The sequence below is a fragment of the Equus przewalskii genome, chromosome 1 (assembly GCF_037783145.1).
Source record: "Equus przewalskii isolate Varuska chromosome 1, EquPr2, whole genome shotgun sequence".
Classification (NCBI taxonomy): domain Eukaryota; kingdom Metazoa; phylum Chordata; class Mammalia; order Perissodactyla; family Equidae; genus Equus; species Equus przewalskii.
In genome coordinates, this window is record NC_091831.1 from 128,809,373 (window position 1) to 128,829,305 (window position 19,933).

Genomic DNA, 19,933 nt, shown 5'->3' on the forward strand with positions numbered 1-19,933 from the left:
GTGTAACCTGCCTTCCAGACCTCAGTAGTCACAGTATGCTGCCTCTAGGCAGAGCTCTGAGGTTTTTTCTCCTTCTTTTTTTTTTGCCAAGCTACATGAATCTAATCAGCTGTTCCCACATCCAGTTAATTTCACTGATGCATTTGCCCAGGTTTTCTTTTCTGAATCAGCCTCTCCCAGAGTTGCTCTACTATGACGAGGGAGCACCACGAAAGAAGGATTTTCGTTTTGTGGTTACCAGAGTTCTCTTGGTAAAGGAGGAACTGTGAGAGGGAGCAGATCTCCATGGATTAGCTGTTATCTGTCTCTCTCTTTTTTTTACTTCAAGAAAAAATGTAATGTGATATCCTGGATTGGATCCTGGAGCAGAAAAGGAACATTAGTGGGAAAACCAAATAAAGTTGTGTTGTTTAGTTAGTATTGTAACAATGTTAATATCTTAGTTTTAATAAATGCACCATGGTTATGTAAGATGTTAACATTAGAGGAAGTTGGGTGAAGAGTTTACAGGGATTCTCTGTATTATCTCTGCAACTCTCTGTATATCTAAAATTATTTCAAAGTAAAAGGCTTAAAAACAGTAAACTTAAAAAATACAGTTACAGGCTTTCAAAATGTAGTAGGTTAATTTAGAATATTTGGCATAGGCTCTTCAACATATCGTCCTTGGATTTTCTCTTAGCCTCATGTGGTTTGTGGCGACCAGCTTGTTCACAGCCCCTATATGCAATGTCTGGCTTCCCTTGCTGTGGGACTTCATCTGGATCAGCTGTTGTGTAACCCTCCAGTGCCACCACACCACCAGAACTGCCTCCCTGACCCTGCATCCTGGAATCCCAATGAGTGGGCCTGGTTAGAATGTTTCTCAACCACCATAAAAGCTGCTGAAGCCCTGACCAATGGAGCACAGTTTCCAGAATCTTTTACTGTTCCCGATCTAGAGCCTGTTCCAGAGGATGAACTTATATTCCTAATGGTAAGTGTAATATGAGCTGCTGTTATTTGCAGCTGAGATTGTACTATGAGTATTTAGCATGCAGCAGACCCTCAGTAAGTATTTGCTAGCTTGAATAGCTAGAGGCATACCCTTAGATAAACTTAAAATATTTTGCTTTCAGATAGCCATTTTCAATCTGTTGGCAGGCTTTGGTGGTGACAGGGATTGATTATATGGGAACTGTGGAGCTCTTGTAAACTTGCTGGCTCTCAATGACATAGTCCCATATTTTCCAGGGTTTTTTGGTCCGTAGGTACCCTGTTAGTACCTTATTTGTATATGTTTAGCGTCTTTTCCTGGGCATCTTGTGAGATTTATCCCACACCTAGATTCTAAATTATTTGGCACTTCAGTCATGTTTTACTCATCATAAAATGAGAATATGGAAGAGGATTCCAGTTGTCATTTCTTCTGATTGTATTTGAGTGTGTCTAGCTATAGACTCTGTGATGTAGATAAAATGCCTCTGTAGATGTGCAAGCCAGCACTTGATCTAACAACCCCTTTACTTAGTTAAGATTTATTTATACAAACATTTGAATATATAACTATAGATACAATGTGAAATGGACATATGAATTGAGGAAAATTATCTAAACATAGGATATTTCAGTTACGAAGCTTCCTTCTGATCACATTTTCCCCAAATCTGTCATTTTGTAGATGAGCAAACTGAAACCCAGAAAGATAGAGTGGCCTGCCCAAAGCTCTACAGAAAGTTCATGGGAGTAGGGGTTCTTGTGCATGACCTTGTGCCTGTGGGTGCTTAGAAAACATAAATGGTTAACTTTGGATCACCAGTGCTATAATGATAGTTGATAGTGAAAGTGTTTATAATAAAGAGAAATAATAACAATGTGTAAAATCAAGTTTGGCATGATTATAAAACTCTTAATTTCTCAGAATATTACCAAGTTCTTTTTTGGAAAGAAAACTTAGTTGTCAGAGGAAGACTTAGTTTAGTTAAGAACAGATAAATCTTCAGTAAGCACGATTGACCCTGATGTTTGTCCTGTCTTTCAGGATAACAGTAAATGGATTAATGGCATGGATGAACAGATTATGTCTTGGGCAACTTCCAGACCTGAGGTCAGTAAAGATGAAGATGACTATATGGTGGTTCTCAGTAAATCTTCTGATTCTAAATGCTTGTGTGTTTGTGCCCTGGTGTCTCTCATAGAGGCTGGCACACACCTGGTACCCAGTACATGCTTGTTTGAATGAATAGGTGAATCTAATCTTGAGATGATTGTGGTTTTCTAGGACTGGCACCTGGGAGGTAAATGTGACGTCTACTTATGGGGTGCTGGCAGGCATGGACAGCTGGCAGAAGCTGGAAGAAATGTAATGGTACCTGCAGCAGCTCCCTCATTCTCGCAGGCCCAGCAGGTAACTAACAGGGTAAAGAAATGGAGAAGAAACTTGGGAACTGACGATTCTGATTTCCTTGCTGGCAGTAACTTACTGTGGGAAAAACTTTGTCCATTTCATAGTCTGTTATAAGGAATCACTAAAGAAAGTCATGATGCATAGCTTCCAAATAAAAGCTTTTTAAGGTTTTTATCAGACTTTGTTAATAAGTTTTTAAGTTTTTCTTGCTTTCAAGCATAATGAATTAATGTCATGATGCATTAGGCCTGTCCGGTGCATATTTATAGAAGTTAAGATGTTCCTAATTATTGATTCTCTCTTTTGGGCCATAAACTTACTGGGATCTTTAGTCAGATTTCATTGACACCTCTCCCCTCTTCTAATAATTGTACTGTATTTCCAAACCCTTCTTGAGGCCACTGCTTTCTCTGTTGTTCTATACCTCAGTGAATACAGGATGAACTATTCTTTCTTGTGTATACCCTTCCAGTTTCTGCTTCTTGCTGACCTCCAGCCCAAGTCTGTAATATTTCCCCATCACCCTTTCCTCTTTCTTCTTTTATCTATTTTGTTGTTGTTATTTTTGTAATCTCTGTACAATTGGCTGAAATCCCTATAGATAACATGGTTCTAAACTATCTTAGGTGAACCCCTCACATCTCTTGGTTAAGTAAGTAGTTTTATAATAATCAAAGGCTTGTAGGAACCCAGTTACATCAACCCTTCCCGTATAGTGAAAGGATAAAAGAATTAATAAAGGTGTCATAGGTATATGTGGAATCATTTTAAAGGTTTGTATGATAAAGCTATGTAATAATATTAGATAATACATTTGTGTGTTTTTATACTAGGTCATATGTGGTCAGAATTGCACATTTGTCATCCAGGCCAATGGCACAGTGTTGGCTTGTGGGGAAGGAAGTTATGGCAGATTAGGACAAGGAAATTCAGATGACCTTCATGTGCTGACAGTTATTTCAGCCTTACAAGGTAAAATTATCCTCAGTTAAAAGCTGGTCAGAAACTATGGCCTAACTGTAGGAATGTTTGCTTATGTTGGAACTCATCTCTGACTTTGTAGATAAAGTCATATAGGGTTTTTACTTATACTTGGATTCTTGTTTAGATATGTAAAGCCTTAATTTCCATATTTTAAGCTAATATTATTTTGCAAGTTATTTGTCATAGGAGTGCTAGAATTCAGTGATATAAATATTTTAAGACCCACTGGGGATTGTAAACAAAAACTTTAAAATTGCAAAACTGTAATTAGGCAACTATTAATAGCAATAGTGGTCATGCATGTGTTTCATTAAAATTAAAAATCAGTTCATATGGAAATGTACTAGGACTTCAAAGGGCATCTGTGTCAGAGTTCTCTATGACTTGAAGAAAGAATACCTCTGAAGAAAGCCACTGCCAGGAGCCCGTGGTTTGTTCCTTAAGTTAACTTTTACTGACTCTGAAGCCTACAAAAAGAGGAAAGAGGGTGTTTTTGAGTAAAAGCATACAAGTAGCAATGAGTTCAGAATCAATTCCTGAGCAGCTCCGAGTTCTCTTCCTTGAGATCTAAGTGTGAAGAGCACAGCAATGGGGATGGGAGAGCTAGGTTCCTATCCTGTTCACTACATCCTGCCTCTGGGACCTTGCACAAGCTACTAGACCTCTTTGTGACTCAGTTTTACCAGTTGCAAAAGTGGTGATTATAATATCTGTCTCATAGATTCTATATAAAATTGAAAATGAGGTAATCCATGTAAAGCACTTATAGGAGTGGCTAGAACATAGTCCTTAATGACTGTAACTGCTCCTATCACCCTCCTCTTGTTCATCATCATTTCACGTGACTGCTCCCAATTTACTAGGTTATGGCTGAAAATTTGATTTGAAATTAAGAAGTTTTTATTGCCGAAATACCATTCTGGTATTTTTTGATTCTGGGAGTATTCTGTAGCGGCTGCAAGTATAGAGGGGAGTCTTAACATCCAGTTACTCTTACTGGGTTTCTGCTCTGTTTCAGGCTTTGTGGTGACCCAGCTGGTGACTTCCTGTGGTTCTGATGGGCACTCAATGGCCCTGACTGAAAGTGGTGAGGTCTTTAGCTGGGGAGATGGTGATTATGGCAAACTTGGCCATGGGAACAGCGACAGGCAGCGGCGGCCCAGGCAGATTGAGGCCTTACAAGGCGAAGAGGTGGTACAGGTCAGACAGGACATGAATAATTTTGCCTTTGAATTCAAACATGCTAGTTGTTGAGTCAAATTTAGGTAATGGGAAATAATGGTAAAAATATATTACACAGTCATTATAAGAGAGCTAATGTTTTTGGTTGTTCATATTTATTCTTGAGCTTGTCAGAAGTTTCAATAGGCTTTGTGTTAGAATGGACTCTTTTTTCCTGAGCCAGCTGCTTGGCCCAGGCTAGCATGCTGCGGATCCTTGGAAAAAACAATATGGGATTTAGTTCCTGATACACGAATAAGTGGAAAGCTTTGCTTTCAACCTATCATTATTGTTGCAAAGGCTGAGTTCATATACATTTTCTGGAAAATCAATTAGTCATCTAAAATAATATTATAAAATTGCATAGCACCTTAGAGTTTACAAAGAATTTCCCCATTCACTATCTCATGTGGTCTAGGTTATTGCTACACAGCTGAAGAGTAGCAACAGTTCTTCCCAGGTGTGCTGTTGAGCTTGGTCTTCCTGAGGATGATGAGGTAGATCAGGCTGGGGGCAACAGGAGGGCCACTTGGGCAGATAGGACACACCGGTCTTGAAGATCCTGAGTTGTCAGTGAAGTTTATTTAAAGTTTTTTACTATATAATAGCCAAAAAGGACTGATTTATTTCTTTCTTAGTATGCCCTCTTAGAGAATTTTTTCTCCTTGGTTCTGTCTGTAGATGTCTTGTGGCTTCAAGCACTCAGCAGTGGTGACTTCAGATGGCAAACTGTTTACCTTTGGGAATGGAGACTACGGTCGTCTGGGTCTTGGAAACACCTCGAACAAAAAACTTCCAGAGAGAGTGACTGCACTGGAGGGATATCAGATTGGACAGGCATGGAACAAGTCAATAATGCGTTCTATCTGATCAGTTTCTTGTTTCCTCTGTGTGCACTTAGACGCTATCCTGTCAGGAAGAAAGGAATCACCAGTTGTACTTAACCTTATGTACATTTTGTTTGGCCTACTTGATCATTTTTCATGATTTTTTCCCTATGTGAAAATTCACATTTTAAGTCAATTTGTTTGTTTGTCAGACTTGACAAACAAATGAAAGCCTTAATTCAGGATCTGAATATTTTAAAACCCCCCCATAAGTACTGATACAACTTGATATAGACCCTTTAAACAGTACAGACTTTTGTGACTCCTGTCTGGTAGCGTGTAAGTAGACGGCTGAACTGCATCATTGATAGCTGCTGCTCTTAAGCAGTAACTGTCCTTGTCCTATAGACCTTGCGACTGTCTCTTAACAAGGAGATGAAATAAACTATTTTTATGTTTTTCTGTATCATTCCTTAGACTCCTTGAGATGAATGAGTAGTTTTGAGTCATATGTACTTTTTCTCTGTCTTTTATGCTCTCTGATTCTGAGTTAGCCACAGATATTTGAAGGATTTCACTTGGGGAAAAAAGTCATTTTTGTGTGTGTGGACATTAGGAGTTATTTCTTGTTGACACATTTTAGTTAACATATGTAGAAGGCCCTGAAATTAATAAAAATCTTTGAAAACATAGGCAAGTTTTTCACTGAAGTAGAGAAAAAGGATTCAGAAACAGGAATATGTGTTTTAGGTATTATGATTTGCCTTATTGAACACCCTGTTATTTCTCCAGGTTGCTTGTGGCTTAAACCACACTTTGGCAGTGTCAACAGATGGCTCCATGGTGTGGGCTTTTGGAGATGGGGACTATGGAAAACTAGGCTTAGGAAATTCCACTGCAAAATCTTCACCTCAGGTCAGTATTGTCTTTAATCTAGGATTTCAGACAACGTAGTTTTTATCTATGTTAGTACCTTTCTTTAGTTGGAAATAATTTACCTTTAACATTTTTGGTAATTCCTAATGAAGTTGAGAAGCTTCTGTTGCTTATTCTTAAATGTTCAGCATACTAGATCTTGATTTTTAAATAAGCCATTAATAGCTAAATTGGATGTAAAAGCTCTGCAAGGATAAGCCTCTGTCTCTGTACACAGGCTGGCCACTGTAGGACTACCTCCTGTGTAGAGGAGAAAAATTTATAAACATCTCCAGGATGTCTTATGGAGGGAACCATGGACAATCTTTTGTAACCTTTTGCTTGCAGCTGCCATTTCAGCTAATAAGCTGATAATAATACCACTGAATTATACAATATGCACCTCCTTTTGAAAAGTAATAGGAAATTAGAGTGCATAAACAAATCAATTAGAAGCTATTATTCAAATTATAGAAGGTTTCTTGGCTCTGCAGAAGACCACTTATGTAATTCTTTTATGTGAGTTTTCCTAACACATTTAACAAGCAGCATGATTGACAAATATTCAGTTTATTTTCAACTCTAGATTCATCATCATATATAGTCTGTGACCTCTTGACAGCTAGACTGGTGAATATTCAGCTAGGGGTACACAAAGCCAGGAAATCCTCTCTGAGGAACATATAAATCAATTATTTTTACCTCTGAAAGCAGAAAAAGTAACTGGGAGCAGCCCATGGCTTTACAGGGTCTTGCAGTGTTCTTTAAAAGGCCACAGGCTTCTTCTGGTTTCTGTTGCCCAGGGGAAATGTTTCCACTTCACATGGGGTCCTGGGGATTTTATTCAAATACCCCTGCTTACTTCCTCCCCCGAATTCAGCTAGTTTGCAGAGCAGTATGAGAAAACGTTTAGAAGTGTGGATTTGGGTGGAAACAGGTAGGTGACTATTAGTATTTTTATTAGAAGATGATCTTTAAGTTTATACATGCCAGTAGGCAAATTCAAGAGTTCTTTTTTTCCATTTTAAACTATGTGCCTGATGTTTTTATTTTGCAGAAAGTAGATGTCCTTTGTGGAATTGGAATTAAAAAAGTTGCTTGTGGAACTCAGTTTTCTGTTGCGTTGACCAAAGATGGTCATGTGTATACCTTTGGTCAAGGTAAGGCATTTTCCTGGCATTATATTGTTTGTTTTGGTTACACATGTGTTATAGAAACGTTTGCCTTCCAGTTTTTTAAAAAGTGCTCCAAATTGAGTCATTTTTTGTTCTGGGTGATGAATGTCCAGTATAACCTTCATTCATTAGCTCCTTTTCTGCTCCTCTTTATGCTCTTTGTCATAAGGACAACACTTCACCCCATTGATGGCTGCTCATGCCAAAGCCTTCACTCTTGCTAAAAGAGTCCCTGACAAAGCCCTTCCCCTCCTCCTTTCCGCTGCCTCCACCATGCCGTCACGAACACTCCCTTGACCACCAGAGCGCCTCCGGATTCTACCTCGCTTTCCAGCCCTTCCAGGGACTAGAGGTTCAGGTCTTAGGAATTCATAGGCGTTCAGGGTTCAAATCTTGAGTAGGTTCATGATCCAAGCATCCACAGTGGGATTCCCTGGCAATTATTCACCTCCTTAAGTGGAATCTCTTGGCAAGTCATAGTGACAGGGGTCTGTGAGGCAGGTGAGAGGAAGAAGCAGTAAATCATGAGTGAAGTTTCTAGTCTTGGAAGAACATTGATGCCACTGACTGAGGATAGGCAACTGATTTGGGGGAAAGAGGTAAGGAGCTTAGTTTTAGTCATAATGAGTTGGGGCCGTATACTCTAGTATGGAGATTTCCATCAAGTTATTGGGGATTTGGATATGAAACTCCAGAGAGATTGGTTATGGGGATGTAGGTTTGCATAACTCATAATGATAGTAGTTAAAGCCATGTTAATCCCTCTACGACACCCAGGGAAAGAGTATAGACATAAAAAACATGAGGACAGAACTCTAGGGAATGTGAGTAAAGGGCACATGAGCACAGGAAGAGGACTTGGGAAAGGTCGCTTTGAAAGGAGTGGAGAGAGAGGTAGCCAGTGAACCAGGATAGTGCAGAGTCTCTGAGGAGCAGGAGGAGCTGAGGCCATATTATCAGAAAGTTTTGTGCAGTTCTGTAGGATGGGGCCTAAGAGGCTGTTGCAGTAAACAGGAGCTTCTCAAAGCTTTCGAGAATACAGTTTCAGTGCAGTGGTGAGAGTGGATGTTAGGCAATAGAAGGTGGCCAAGTCAAACAAGCCTAGAAGACATGGAGAAACAGAGTGGCCCGTACTTTCTAGAAGTTTGGCAGCAAAGGGAAGGGGAGGTTGGCTGGAAGTTTGAGCACAAGACAGATTGAATGATGTCTTTTCTTAGAATACAAGAACTTTAGGGCCTTTGTTAACTACATGCCAGTCTTCAAATATGAGGATACTGGAGGTGCCTCTTGGTTTGAAATAAGCTACTAATTTTATATTTATTTTTATGAATAAGGAGACTGACATTTTGCAAAGAAACAGCTTCAAACATATTATTCACTCAGAATCCAGTATACCTTACCAGAATAGAAGCCTTTGTCCTAATGAGTTATATATGTCATTGCCATTCCACCATAAAATTTAAATGACTCATTAGAAAATTTAAAAGGACTGTGGCATGCCATCCATAAATTTCCTCTTGCTATTCTTTCAGATCGCTTGATAGGCTTGCCAGAGGGGCGTGCTCGCAATCACAATCGACCACAGCAAATTCCTGTCCTGGCTGGAGTGGTCATTGAGGACGTGGCAGTTGGAGCTGAGCACACACTTGCTTTGGCGTCAAATGGAGATGTATATGCCTGGGGGAGCAATTCAGAAGGACAGGTAAATATATATATCTCTGTCTTGCTGCTCTCATATTCTAGAAATCTGACAACGTTCCTCATTTGGGACAGGGATAAGCTAGGAAACTCATGATATTTACCACAATGCCTCAAGCACCTCACTTTGCCATAGAACTGATTATGTTATGAGTCCAGTTGTGCATCTCTTTCTCTTGATTATGGCCAAGTAAATATTATATCATGGTTTAAAAAAAAAATCTAACAGTACAGTAAAGTGATTAAGGGGATTAACTGAGTATATGTGTGTGTCTGGCACATAGTAAGCAGTACTTTATTAAGTATTTGCTACTATCATTTTTACTACAGTAATACATGAGATTAGATCCTCAGGGTATCAGGTGATCTGGAAAATGGAAAGAATGAAACAATGCTTTTATTTTCTGTAATATGACAGTGTACAAAGTATATTTGTGTTCATGTAGGAAGTCTTGTCACCCCCATTATACAGAGGAGTAAACTGTATAATAATAATATGATATATAAGCCTTTAAGAATTGAGAAAAGACTCAAGTGGTGATGTGTTCAGCCTACTCTGTATATGGAGGAGGGAGAGACTTTGGTGGGAGATGTCGGAGATGCCTGCTACTACAGTGGCTTTCAGCCCCACATGCAGAGCCACATTCCCTTCCTCCGTAAGTCCTCTATGGGTCTGGCTGCCCCTAGAGCGAGAGGCCCTCAAGTTAAGGTCCAATATTATTCGTTGTAGCCTCATTTTGCCTCTTTGGTCTCCTGATCACTGTATTAATAGGTGAAGAAGCTGCTCTTCATCGTGGTTGAATATTGTCTTAATGAGAGGGAAGTTAATATTGAAGATACCTTTCGGAGGTCCGTGACAGGACCTTGACATGATCTTCCCTAGTGATGTTGAGGTGCTTAGCTGCTAAAACACTGAGTGTCCCTGTCAGACCCTAAGAACAGAGATCTGGAGATGAGAATCTGCTTCTGTGTATGTTTTTATAACTATGTATTGTTATACAGGCAATCCATGTTAAAAATCAACAAATCAATGTGTTTTAAGTAAAAGCTCTATAGAACATTGTTATTTTTTTAACTTTCCAAGAATTTATTTCATCTCCAGAAGTGGAAGGATGTGTTCATCAAGGATGTGTTCATTAAGACTCATCTGCATTAACAAAATGAAGAATAAAAATCACATGATTGTCTCAATAGATGCAGAGAAAGCATTTGACAAGATGCAGCATCCATTTATAATAAAAACTCTGAATCAAATGGGTATAGAAGGAAAGTACCTTAACATATAAAGGCCATATAAAAAGCTAATATCATTGTCAATGGAGAAAAACTGAAAGCTATCCCTCTAAGAAAAGGAACCAGACAAGGATGCCCACTGTCACTACTTTTATTCAACATAGTATTGGAAGTCCTAGACAGAGCCATCAGGCAAGAAAAAGAAATAAAAGGGATACAAATTGGAAAGGAAGAAGTGAAACTGTCACTATTTGTAGATGACATGATTATATATATATAAAACCCTAAAGAATCCACCAAAAATCTTTTAGAAATAATAAATGAATATGGTTAAAGTTGCAGGATACAAAATCAACATACAAAAATCAGTTGTGTTTCTATATACTAACAATGAAGTAGCAGAAAGAGAAATTAAGAATACTATCCCATTTATAGTTGCAATAAAAAGAATAAAATACCTAGGAATAAACTTAACCAAAGAGGTGAAAGACCTGTACACTGAAAACTATAAAACATTGTTGAAAGAAGTAGAAGACACAAAGAATGGAAAGATATTCCATGCTCGTGGATTTGAAGAATTAACATAGTTAAAATGTCCATACTTCCTAAAGCAATCTGCAGATTCAATGTAATTCCTATCAAAGTTCCAACAACATTTTTCACTGAAATAGAACAAAGAATCCTAAAATTTATATGGAACCACAGAAGACCCAAACAGCCAAAGGAATCCTGAGAAAAAGGATCAAAGCCGGAGGTACCACACTCCCTGATTTCAAAATATACTACAAAGCTACAGTAATCAAAACAGCATGGTACTGGCACAAAAACAGACACACACATCAATGGAACAGAATTAAGAACCCAGAAATAAAACCACACATCTATGGACAGTTAATCTTTGACAGAGGAGCTAAGAGCATACAATGGAGAAAGGAAAGTCTCTTCAATAAATGATGTTGGGAAAACTGGACAGCCACAGACAAAAGAATGAAAGTAGACCCTTATCTTACAGCATACACAAAAATTAACTCAAAATAAAGACTTGAATGTAAGACTTGAAACCGTGAAACTTCTAGAAGACATTGGTCTTAGCGGCATATTTTCAGGTACCATGTCTGACCAGGCAAAGGAAACAATAAAATAAATAAACAAATGGAACTACATCAAAGTAAAAAGCTTCTGCGCAGCAAAGGAAACCATGAACAAAATGAAAAAACACCCTAACAATTGGGAGAAGATATTTGCAAACCATATATCTGATAAGGGGTAAATATCCAAAGTATACAAAGAACTGATACATCTCAACAGCAAAAACACTAGCAACCCAACTAAAAAAATGGGCAAAAGATCTGAACAGACAATTTCTCCAAAGAAGATATACAGATGACCAACAGGCACATGAAAAGATATTCAACATCACTAATTTTCAGGGAAATGCAAATCAAAACTACCATGAGATATCACCTTACACCTGTCAGAATGGCTATAATTAACAAGACAGAAAATAACAGTGTTGGAGAGGATGTGGAGAAAAGGCAACTCTCATACACTGCTGGTGGGAGTGCAAACTCATGCAGCCACTATGGAAAACAGTATGGAGATTCCTCAAAAATTTAAGACTAGAACTGCCATACAACCCGGCTATCTCACTGTTGGGTCTTTATCCAAAGAACATGAAAACACAATGCATAAAGATATATGCACCCTTATGTTCATTGCAGCATTATTCACAATAGCCAAGACTTGGAAGCAACCTAGGTGCCCATCAAGGGACAAGTGGATAAAGAGGATGTGGTATATATACACAATGGAATACTACTCAGCCATAAAAAAGGATTAAATCTGGCCATTCCTGACAACATGGATGGACCTTGAGGGTATTATACTAAGCGAAATAAGAGGGAGAAAGTCAAATACTGTGTGATCTCACTCATACATAGAAGATAAAAATAACAACAAACACACACATAGAGACAGAGATTGGATTGGTGGTTACCAGAGGGGAATGGGGGAGGGAATAGGGTGAAAGGGGTGATTAGGCACATGTGTATGGTGATGAATTGTAATTAGTCTTTGGGTGGTGAACATGATGTAATCTATACAGAAATCAAAATATTGATGTATACCTGAAATTTATATAACCTTATAAATCAATGTTACTGCAATAAAAAAAATGAATAAATAAAAATAAATAAATAAAAGTGAATGGAAAAGAATGCCCCCCCCACACACACACACACACAAAAAAACCTCATCTGCTAGGTTTGGAATGGGCTTGTTATACCTTAGTGTTTAGGCGACAGTCGGGGTGTGAGGACCATGCTGATAGAGAAAATCAATTAATTTCATTATTTTGGTGCTCTTGCTTGGTACGGATATTAATTTATTTATATTTGCTACCATCTAAGAAAGATTTCATCATCTAGGCTTCCTCTCTTCCTCTTTCTAATTGAATCTCTGTGTATTTGTAATTTATCCCCAGCTTGGCCTAGGCCACACCAACCATGTTCGAGAACCGACCCTGGTAACAGTTCTGCAAGGGAAAAACATTCGGCAGATCTCAGCTGGCCGTTGCCACAGTGCTGCGTGGACAGCACCACCCGTCCCTCCAAGAGCACCAGGTGAGGGAGGAAATATCCCTGCTCCCGCAGCTTCTCTTTCAGCAGGACCCAGCTGCACTGTCTGCTTGCCAGTTTCAAACTGTATCCAGGCGTCATTCTGAGACCATCACACCTTCCCCTACACAACCAAAGCACTCTTTGTGCTGCCGGCACAGTAAATACTTTCACCACAGGCGACTCTCCTGAAGATTTCATTACGAAGCAGTCCTTCTCTGTACCCCCAAAAAAGAAAACGTACCACTTAGGCAAGCAAAAATTTATAATTTTATGGCAGCCATTAAATATGTTTTTACATATGAAAGAAGTGATGAATTGTAGCTTTCTAAGGCCTGCTGTTAGGAATAAAGATTAAAAGCCCTGAGACCATTTGTCAAATTCTTTACCCAGTTAACCATTTGAAACATGATGTTATCTATGCAGTGGCACAGCAAAAAAAAATTGTTGCTGTTTTACTCCAGTGCACACAGCAGAACTGCTGGGCTCTTTCTACTTTGTTGTTGTTTGTTTTGCTTTTAATTTATTATGAGATCCTTACAGATCTAAAAAAAGATATAAGGGAAAATAAAATCATATTTGTGTACATAACACCCAACTGCGTACTCCCCTGGTTAGATCCATCTTCCATTCTCCACAAATGTAACCCTTGCCTTAAGTTGGCATTCTTCATTCTTAGGCATTTCTTCATATTTGGGCTGTTTCTTTCCCAGGCCTTCGAGCCCTTTCTTTCTCCCATCGTCTGTTGGCAAAAGCACTAGAATTTCCCTGAAGAGACCTTGTGCCTGAGAGCTCAGCATTCTCTTTTCTGGCCTTTCTATTTCTTAGCCACAGGTCCTTGGGAAAGACTCCCCACAGAGATTTTTCTCTTAGATATGCTAAGAGAGAAGGGCAAGACTGCCAAGTAGATTCTAAATAAGCAGAAGGTGGTTTCTAGTTAAGAAAAAGCAGTGCTGCTAATGCACTGACCATTCCAGGTGCTGAGGGGCCTCTTCAGCTTCCAGAGGGATTTCACTTCCACTTCAGCACAGAAGGTATACAGTGTGGTGGTTCAAGGTTCAGACTCTGGAACCACATTGCCTGAGTTGAATCCTGGCTTCTCCATTTAGGAACTGAGTGACCTTGGGACTCAGTTTCCTTGTCTATAAAATGAAGATAATAACAGCACTTATTGTACAGAGCTATGGGAGTAAATGAACCAATTCGTGCGAAGCTCTTAGAATAGTGCCACACACCTGAAAGTACTCAATAAATGTTAGCTTTTATTATTAGTAGTAAAATACCTCTGGGAATTGAGCTGTACAAATCTTTATTTAAAGGAAACTCAGAAAGTTGAATATCTTGTTTTTACTCCTTTGTGCATTTTTACAAGAGGATAACCATGGATATAGTCCTTGTAGTCTTTGCTTCTACAGGGCTCTTCTTGTAGTAAAAAACCTTCATAAGTCCTGCACTTATATGTTTTATTCCATTGTGGTCACTTTCTGTCAGATCCCTAGTGAGTGTGGGAGGGGGCTTTGCTAAGTGGCCCATTTCCACTTTTCCAGAACTGCTTGCCTGGTCCTGGCTCACACCTTGTTTTATTATGAAGATGACAATTATTTACTACGAAAGGAAGAATTTGGAGTTTTTTGTTTTTGTTTTTGTTTTGTGAAGGAACTCTTTAAGTCCCATAATTAAATAGGAAACTAAATTAAAGGAGAAAAAACTAAGTTTCCATATGATAAATAAAAAATATGGTTTAAAAACCAACATAAGTGCATCAAAAATTAAGGTGGATTGATGGACAGAGGAATTGATAAATATGTGATAAAGCAATATAGCAAAATATTAATTACAGAATTTAGGTGTTGGGAATGGGTGTTCATTGTACACTTAGCTTCTCTGTTTGACATTTATCAAAATACTGAAAATGAAAGCAATGTGTTTTCCTTTACTAGTGTCCATTTGCTTTCTGGGCAGGTGTATCAGTGCCTCTACAGTTGGGCCTGCCTGATGCAGTGCCCCCCCAGTATGGGGCACTGAGGGAGGTGAGCATTCACACTGCGAGGGCCAGGCTGCGGCTGCTTTACCACTTCTCGGACCTCATGTACTCCTCCTGGAGGCTGCTGAACCTCAGCCCCAACAACCAGGTAACGTGCTGGCTTGGGAGGCAGTGCCTGTGACATGCTCACCAGGGCCCAGGGCCCTTCTCTTCACCTTCGGAAAATTCTCCTATGGCTAATACTTTTTACTCTCCACACCCAAGAGATGTAGAAAAGGCAAGAATTCTATTCGCATTTTTATTGCTGGTTTAGGGAAAGTTGATATTGGTAATCGTGCTGCTAGACTCAGTCTTCCTGTATTTTGGTTTGTCCGAATCTGAGGAAGTATGAATGGCTAAGCATATATTTTCTACAAAGTCCAATATATGATTTTAAAACTTAAGCACACACAGCTGTTAGTACCACAGTCAGGGTTGTTATATAAATGAGTCCGAGACATTTAGGAAACTTGCTCTTCTTACAAAAGAGCGTTCCAGGTTGTATAGAGGGGTAGGTGTGGGAGAAAAGTAAATGTGGCTAATATGACTGTCTTTATGGAACAGTCCAGTAATTTAGGAAGAAAGCAAGCTGGCAATGTATACTTGTAATATGTAGGCATGCCTGCCAGAATGTGTATTGGTTTGTAAAACTTTGGTCAAAAATCCTTTGGGTCACCTGTCAAGGGGCATGTGAGAGATTTGACAAATCATTCTTAGAAATAGTTAACCAGCCAGGCAACAGAGTGCTATGTGGCACTAAACAGAGTTAGCAAAATTTGTAATTAGTGGGAGAAATGTTTATGATACAAAGTTAAGTGAGAAAAGCAGCAGAAAATTATATAAACAGTATGATCTCAACAATGTGAAAAATGTATGTCTACACACATGGAAGGAAACTGGAAGGAAATAGATCAAAGTGTTGATGGGACCATCTCCATATGGTAGGATTGAGTGATTTCATTTGTGTGCATGTGTGTGCCCTTTTCTATATTTTCCAAGTTTTTAAAAAATAATAATTATGTGTTTTGTCAGAAAAAATATTTTTAAAAAGCTATTAATAGTTACTGATACCCAGGTTTATGCTTTTAAAGTGCATTTCAAAAAGAATCATATTCTAAAAGTGGGAAGTGTCATTTCTTTTAAGCCTTGAATTGTGCCATTTCTGATAAGCTTACTTTCTGTTACAGAACAGTACATCTCATTATAATGCTGGAACATGGGGCATTGTACAGGGACAGCTTCGGCCTTTGTTGGCCCCAAGAGTCTACACCCTCCCGATGGTGCGCTCCATAGGAAAAACCATGGTTCAAGGCAAAAACTATGGACCTCAAATTACAGTAAAGAGGATATCAACCAGGTTGGCATATGTGTGTATGTTTTACTAACTAGCTAGCATTGTTTTAGGTGAACGTTATTACTAACGAATCTCCGTGAGCCTTAGCTTCTTCGGTTGTAAAGTAGGGTAGTAATAGTACTTCCGTTACTACCCAGTGTGGTTACAGTGGGCCTAGCACAGTGTTTAGTTGTTGTTAAACTGGTCTGTTCATTCATTGATGGGAAGATACCTTCAAGTGACCTTTGTGGCGATTTGGGGAAGTTGGTGAGAGTTGTATTTCATTCTGTTTTTCCTTTCTTTTAAAGAGGACGAAAGTGTAAGCCCATCTTTGTCCAAATAGCGAGACAAGTAGTTAAACTGAATGCTTCAGACCTCCGTCTGCCCTCCCGAGCATGGAAGGTTAAGCTGGTCGGAGAAGGGGCTGATGACGCTGGAGGAGTGTTTGATGACACCATCACAGAGATGTGCCAGGTATATACATGCAGTGTCCCCTGCTGAGTCATCCTCTCAGGTGGTGGCGATTTTACTGTTGCCAGTGATTACTCTGTCAGGCATGTTTTCATAAATGTAGCAAGGGTGCATTGGTGAGCCTTATATAAAATCATGCTGTTAATGATGTATGGGTGAATTATAGCAAGAGTTTGTGAAATGCTTTGTGAAGATACCTTTACTGAATAAAATGTCAATGCTTAGCTGTCTACCAGTGACTCACCATCTGTTGTGCTATAATACTAGCAGAGGAAACAACAATGATACATATTTACATTTATGTAACAGACAAATCCAGGACCACTCATGTGCTCTGATTATTCTGGTGCTTTTAGAAAACACGGAACTGCCAGACTCCAGGGGAATTAGGAAAACAAGTCTTAAGAGTTTGGACCAGTTCTTATTTTAAGATCTACAGTGGCAGCTTTGCTTCCAGGTCAGCTCTGACCCTTCAGCTTTGCCTAGGATCAGGATTTTCTGATAAATCCTGTGACTAAAATAACACTTGGCTATTTAATTGAGTCTATTTGAATATCACCATACCCTTCTCACAGGTACCCCAGCTCCTGCCCTGGATTGACTTTTTCATCTTAGTTCTGCGTACTGCAGAATATTTTCTACATGGGGGAGTTCCTAATTTCGTTTTAAATTAAAACCACAAAAGTAATTTTAGAGATGGCTGGTGGTTGTCACGTAGTATTATAAATTTCACAAAATATTTTTTTTCAGTGTGATCTTTAATGTAATTGGTTCGTTCTCTTGATGCATTTGATTGTCATTTCTCAAAAATTGTTGTTCTTTCTTCTACAGGAACTTGAAACTGGTATTGTTGACCTTCTTATACCCTCTCCTAATGCTACTGCAGAAGTGGGCTACAATAGGGACAGGTAAGGCAGTCAGCAAGTATTTAGTGATTGTCTGCAATCATCATCATCATCATAATGGGAGCTTACATTTATTGAATAAACACTATGTGCCAGGCACTGTTCTAAGTGCTTTACCTGTATCATCCATTGAATTCTCACAGTGACCCACGGGCTAGGAACTACTGTTATTCCCTCTTCACAGATAAGGAAACGGAGGCATTTCCATCATGACTTGGTATTCATTATGGGGCTTACTATTATTATTATTATCATCAAAGATAATATAGAGAGGTAGAGGTAACTCAAACTTGATAAGGAAACCTGACTTCTTTTGTGTTTCTGAAGGCCCACATGGCCTCCCTTCAAGGAATTTTCTGCATCAAAATTCATTAAAAAGCTTTGATATGCTATCAAGTTACAGCACTTAGTATTTGCAATTATATAACATCCCTACATTTGCCAAACTGAATTTTGGATCTTGCTTCATGGACTTGTAAATAATAAATGATTTTAGGAAATAGGGCATCCTGGAGCAGGTAACTTAAGGATTACTAGACCATTCACTTGCCCTTTTATGGTTCTTCTAAAAATAATTCAAAATATGGTCCCTGTACTGTTCAGAACAGTAGCCACAGGCCTCATGTGGCTGTTGAGCACTCAAAATGTGGCTAGAGTAGCTGAAGAACTGAATTTTACATTTTATTTAATTAATTTAAATAACCACATGTGGCTAATTACTACTATATTGGACAGCACAGGTCTAGACTAATGCTGTAGCTATTGGATAACTTATTTCTAATAGAAATGAGGACAATTTTGTTTGAAATATTTCCTTTAATTCTGCAGGTTCCTTTTTAACCCCTCTGCCTGCCTCGATGAACATTTAATGCAGTTTAAGTTCTTGGGAATTTTAATGGGGGTTGCCATTCGCACAAAGAAGCCTTTGGACCTCCACTTGGCCCCTCTGGTGTGGAAGCAGCTGTGCTGTGTCCCGCTCACCCTGGAAGACCTGGAGGAGGTGGATCTGCTCTACGTGCAGACCCTCAACAGCATTCTTCACATTGAAGACAGTGGGATTACCGAGGAGAGTTTCCATGAGGTAAATCCTGGCCAGTCCACGTTTCTGCTGGTGTCAACTAGAATTTTTCTCTGTAAAATTCAGATGGGGTCTTCCACTTGCTGTCTGGCTGACTCACGCCGTGTCCCATTGCTGCCCTTAGCAGCTCAACCCCAGCAGTTTAAATAGCTGCTAAAGGAGAGAGCTGGCTCCCACATCCAGCTTCGTTTCTTCCCCTGTAATCCATTCTCTGCTTGTTAGAATGGAGGACTGAAGGACTCAAAGATGGAGAGTGAGGCCGGGGGTGGGGACCAGAGTTCATCACATCTGGTTTTGGGGTAGAGAGATTCAGCCTTATTTTTAACTATAGTCAAATGAGTCAGCACATTCCCTGCTGATCAAGTAGCCTGATCAGCTCTCTTAATTCCCTTGTTTTTATTTTTAAAAATCTTTATGTTGTTACTGTTTTGCCATATTTGTGTGTAACATACTTTTTTTGTTGTCGTTGCTACCATATATTGAAAATTCTTTTTTCTTCTATTCTTAGATGATTCCTCTTGATTCTTTTGTTGGCCAGAGTGCTGATGGCAAAATGGTTCCCATAATCCCTGGTGGAAATAGTATCCCACTCACATTTTCCAATAGGAAGGAGTATGTGGAGAGGGCCATTGAGTATCGACTTCATGAAATGGACCGACAGGTGAGGTGAAACATTTTGAGAGGTTCATGGGATTGTTTGCATTTGTCTCCAAACAAGAGGGGACTAGTTACTACCGAATTTTGGTGTATGAATTTACTGTGTTGATTAATTTGTATCTGTATTTCAGAGACTTTTCAGGTCCTGTTTCTGGGTTTCCTATCTGCTTACTCAAGGCATTAGGTCAGCTCTGAATTGGTCACTGGCTGGATTGAGGCCAAGCTCTCACCCAGGCTGTCAGACCTGCCTTCTCCCTCCTCCTCAGTCCCGTTTGTCTTTATCTCTTACTGCTCCCCAACCTAGTGTCCCCACTCCAGATGGGTCAGTCAGAGCCCATGTGAATGAACCCCTAAACACTGGTCTTACAGTCCCACATGAGTGCTTGATTCCCCCTCCTCCTGCAGTCCTGCA

At 39.3% G+C, this 19,933-nt stretch overlaps 1 protein-coding gene across 50 annotated transcripts in view; it reads left to right on the forward strand.

The window, feature by feature from the left end:
* HERC1 (HECT and RLD domain containing E3 ubiquitin protein ligase family member 1) overlaps positions 1-19,933 on the forward strand; it is a 203,946-nt gene that overhangs the window by 178,187 nt on the left and 5,826 nt on the right. For all 50 annotated transcript variants that reach the window (XM_070577631.1, XM_070577812.1, XM_070577827.1 and 47 more), the window contains 16 exons: positions 683-976; positions 2,021-2,086; positions 2,261-2,386; positions 3,220-3,358; positions 4,389-4,570; positions 5,273-5,428; positions 6,211-6,333; positions 7,391-7,493; positions 9,041-9,210; positions 12,922-13,060; positions 15,017-15,186; positions 16,265-16,434; positions 16,719-16,884; positions 17,713-17,789; positions 18,615-18,867; positions 19,373-19,525. In XM_070577631.1, coding sequence (XP_070433732.1) covers positions 683-976; positions 2,021-2,086; positions 2,261-2,386; positions 3,220-3,358; positions 4,389-4,570; positions 5,273-5,428; positions 6,211-6,333; positions 7,391-7,493; positions 9,041-9,210; positions 12,922-13,060; positions 15,017-15,186; positions 16,265-16,434; positions 16,719-16,884; positions 17,713-17,789; positions 18,615-18,867; positions 19,373-19,525 — 2,487 coding nt within the window. The remainder of the gene's footprint in view (positions 1-682; positions 977-2,020; positions 2,087-2,260; positions 2,387-3,219; positions 3,359-4,388; positions 4,571-5,272; positions 5,429-6,210; positions 6,334-7,390; positions 7,494-9,040; positions 9,211-12,921; positions 13,061-15,016; positions 15,187-16,264; positions 16,435-16,718; positions 16,885-17,712; positions 17,790-18,614; positions 18,868-19,372; positions 19,526-19,933) is intronic.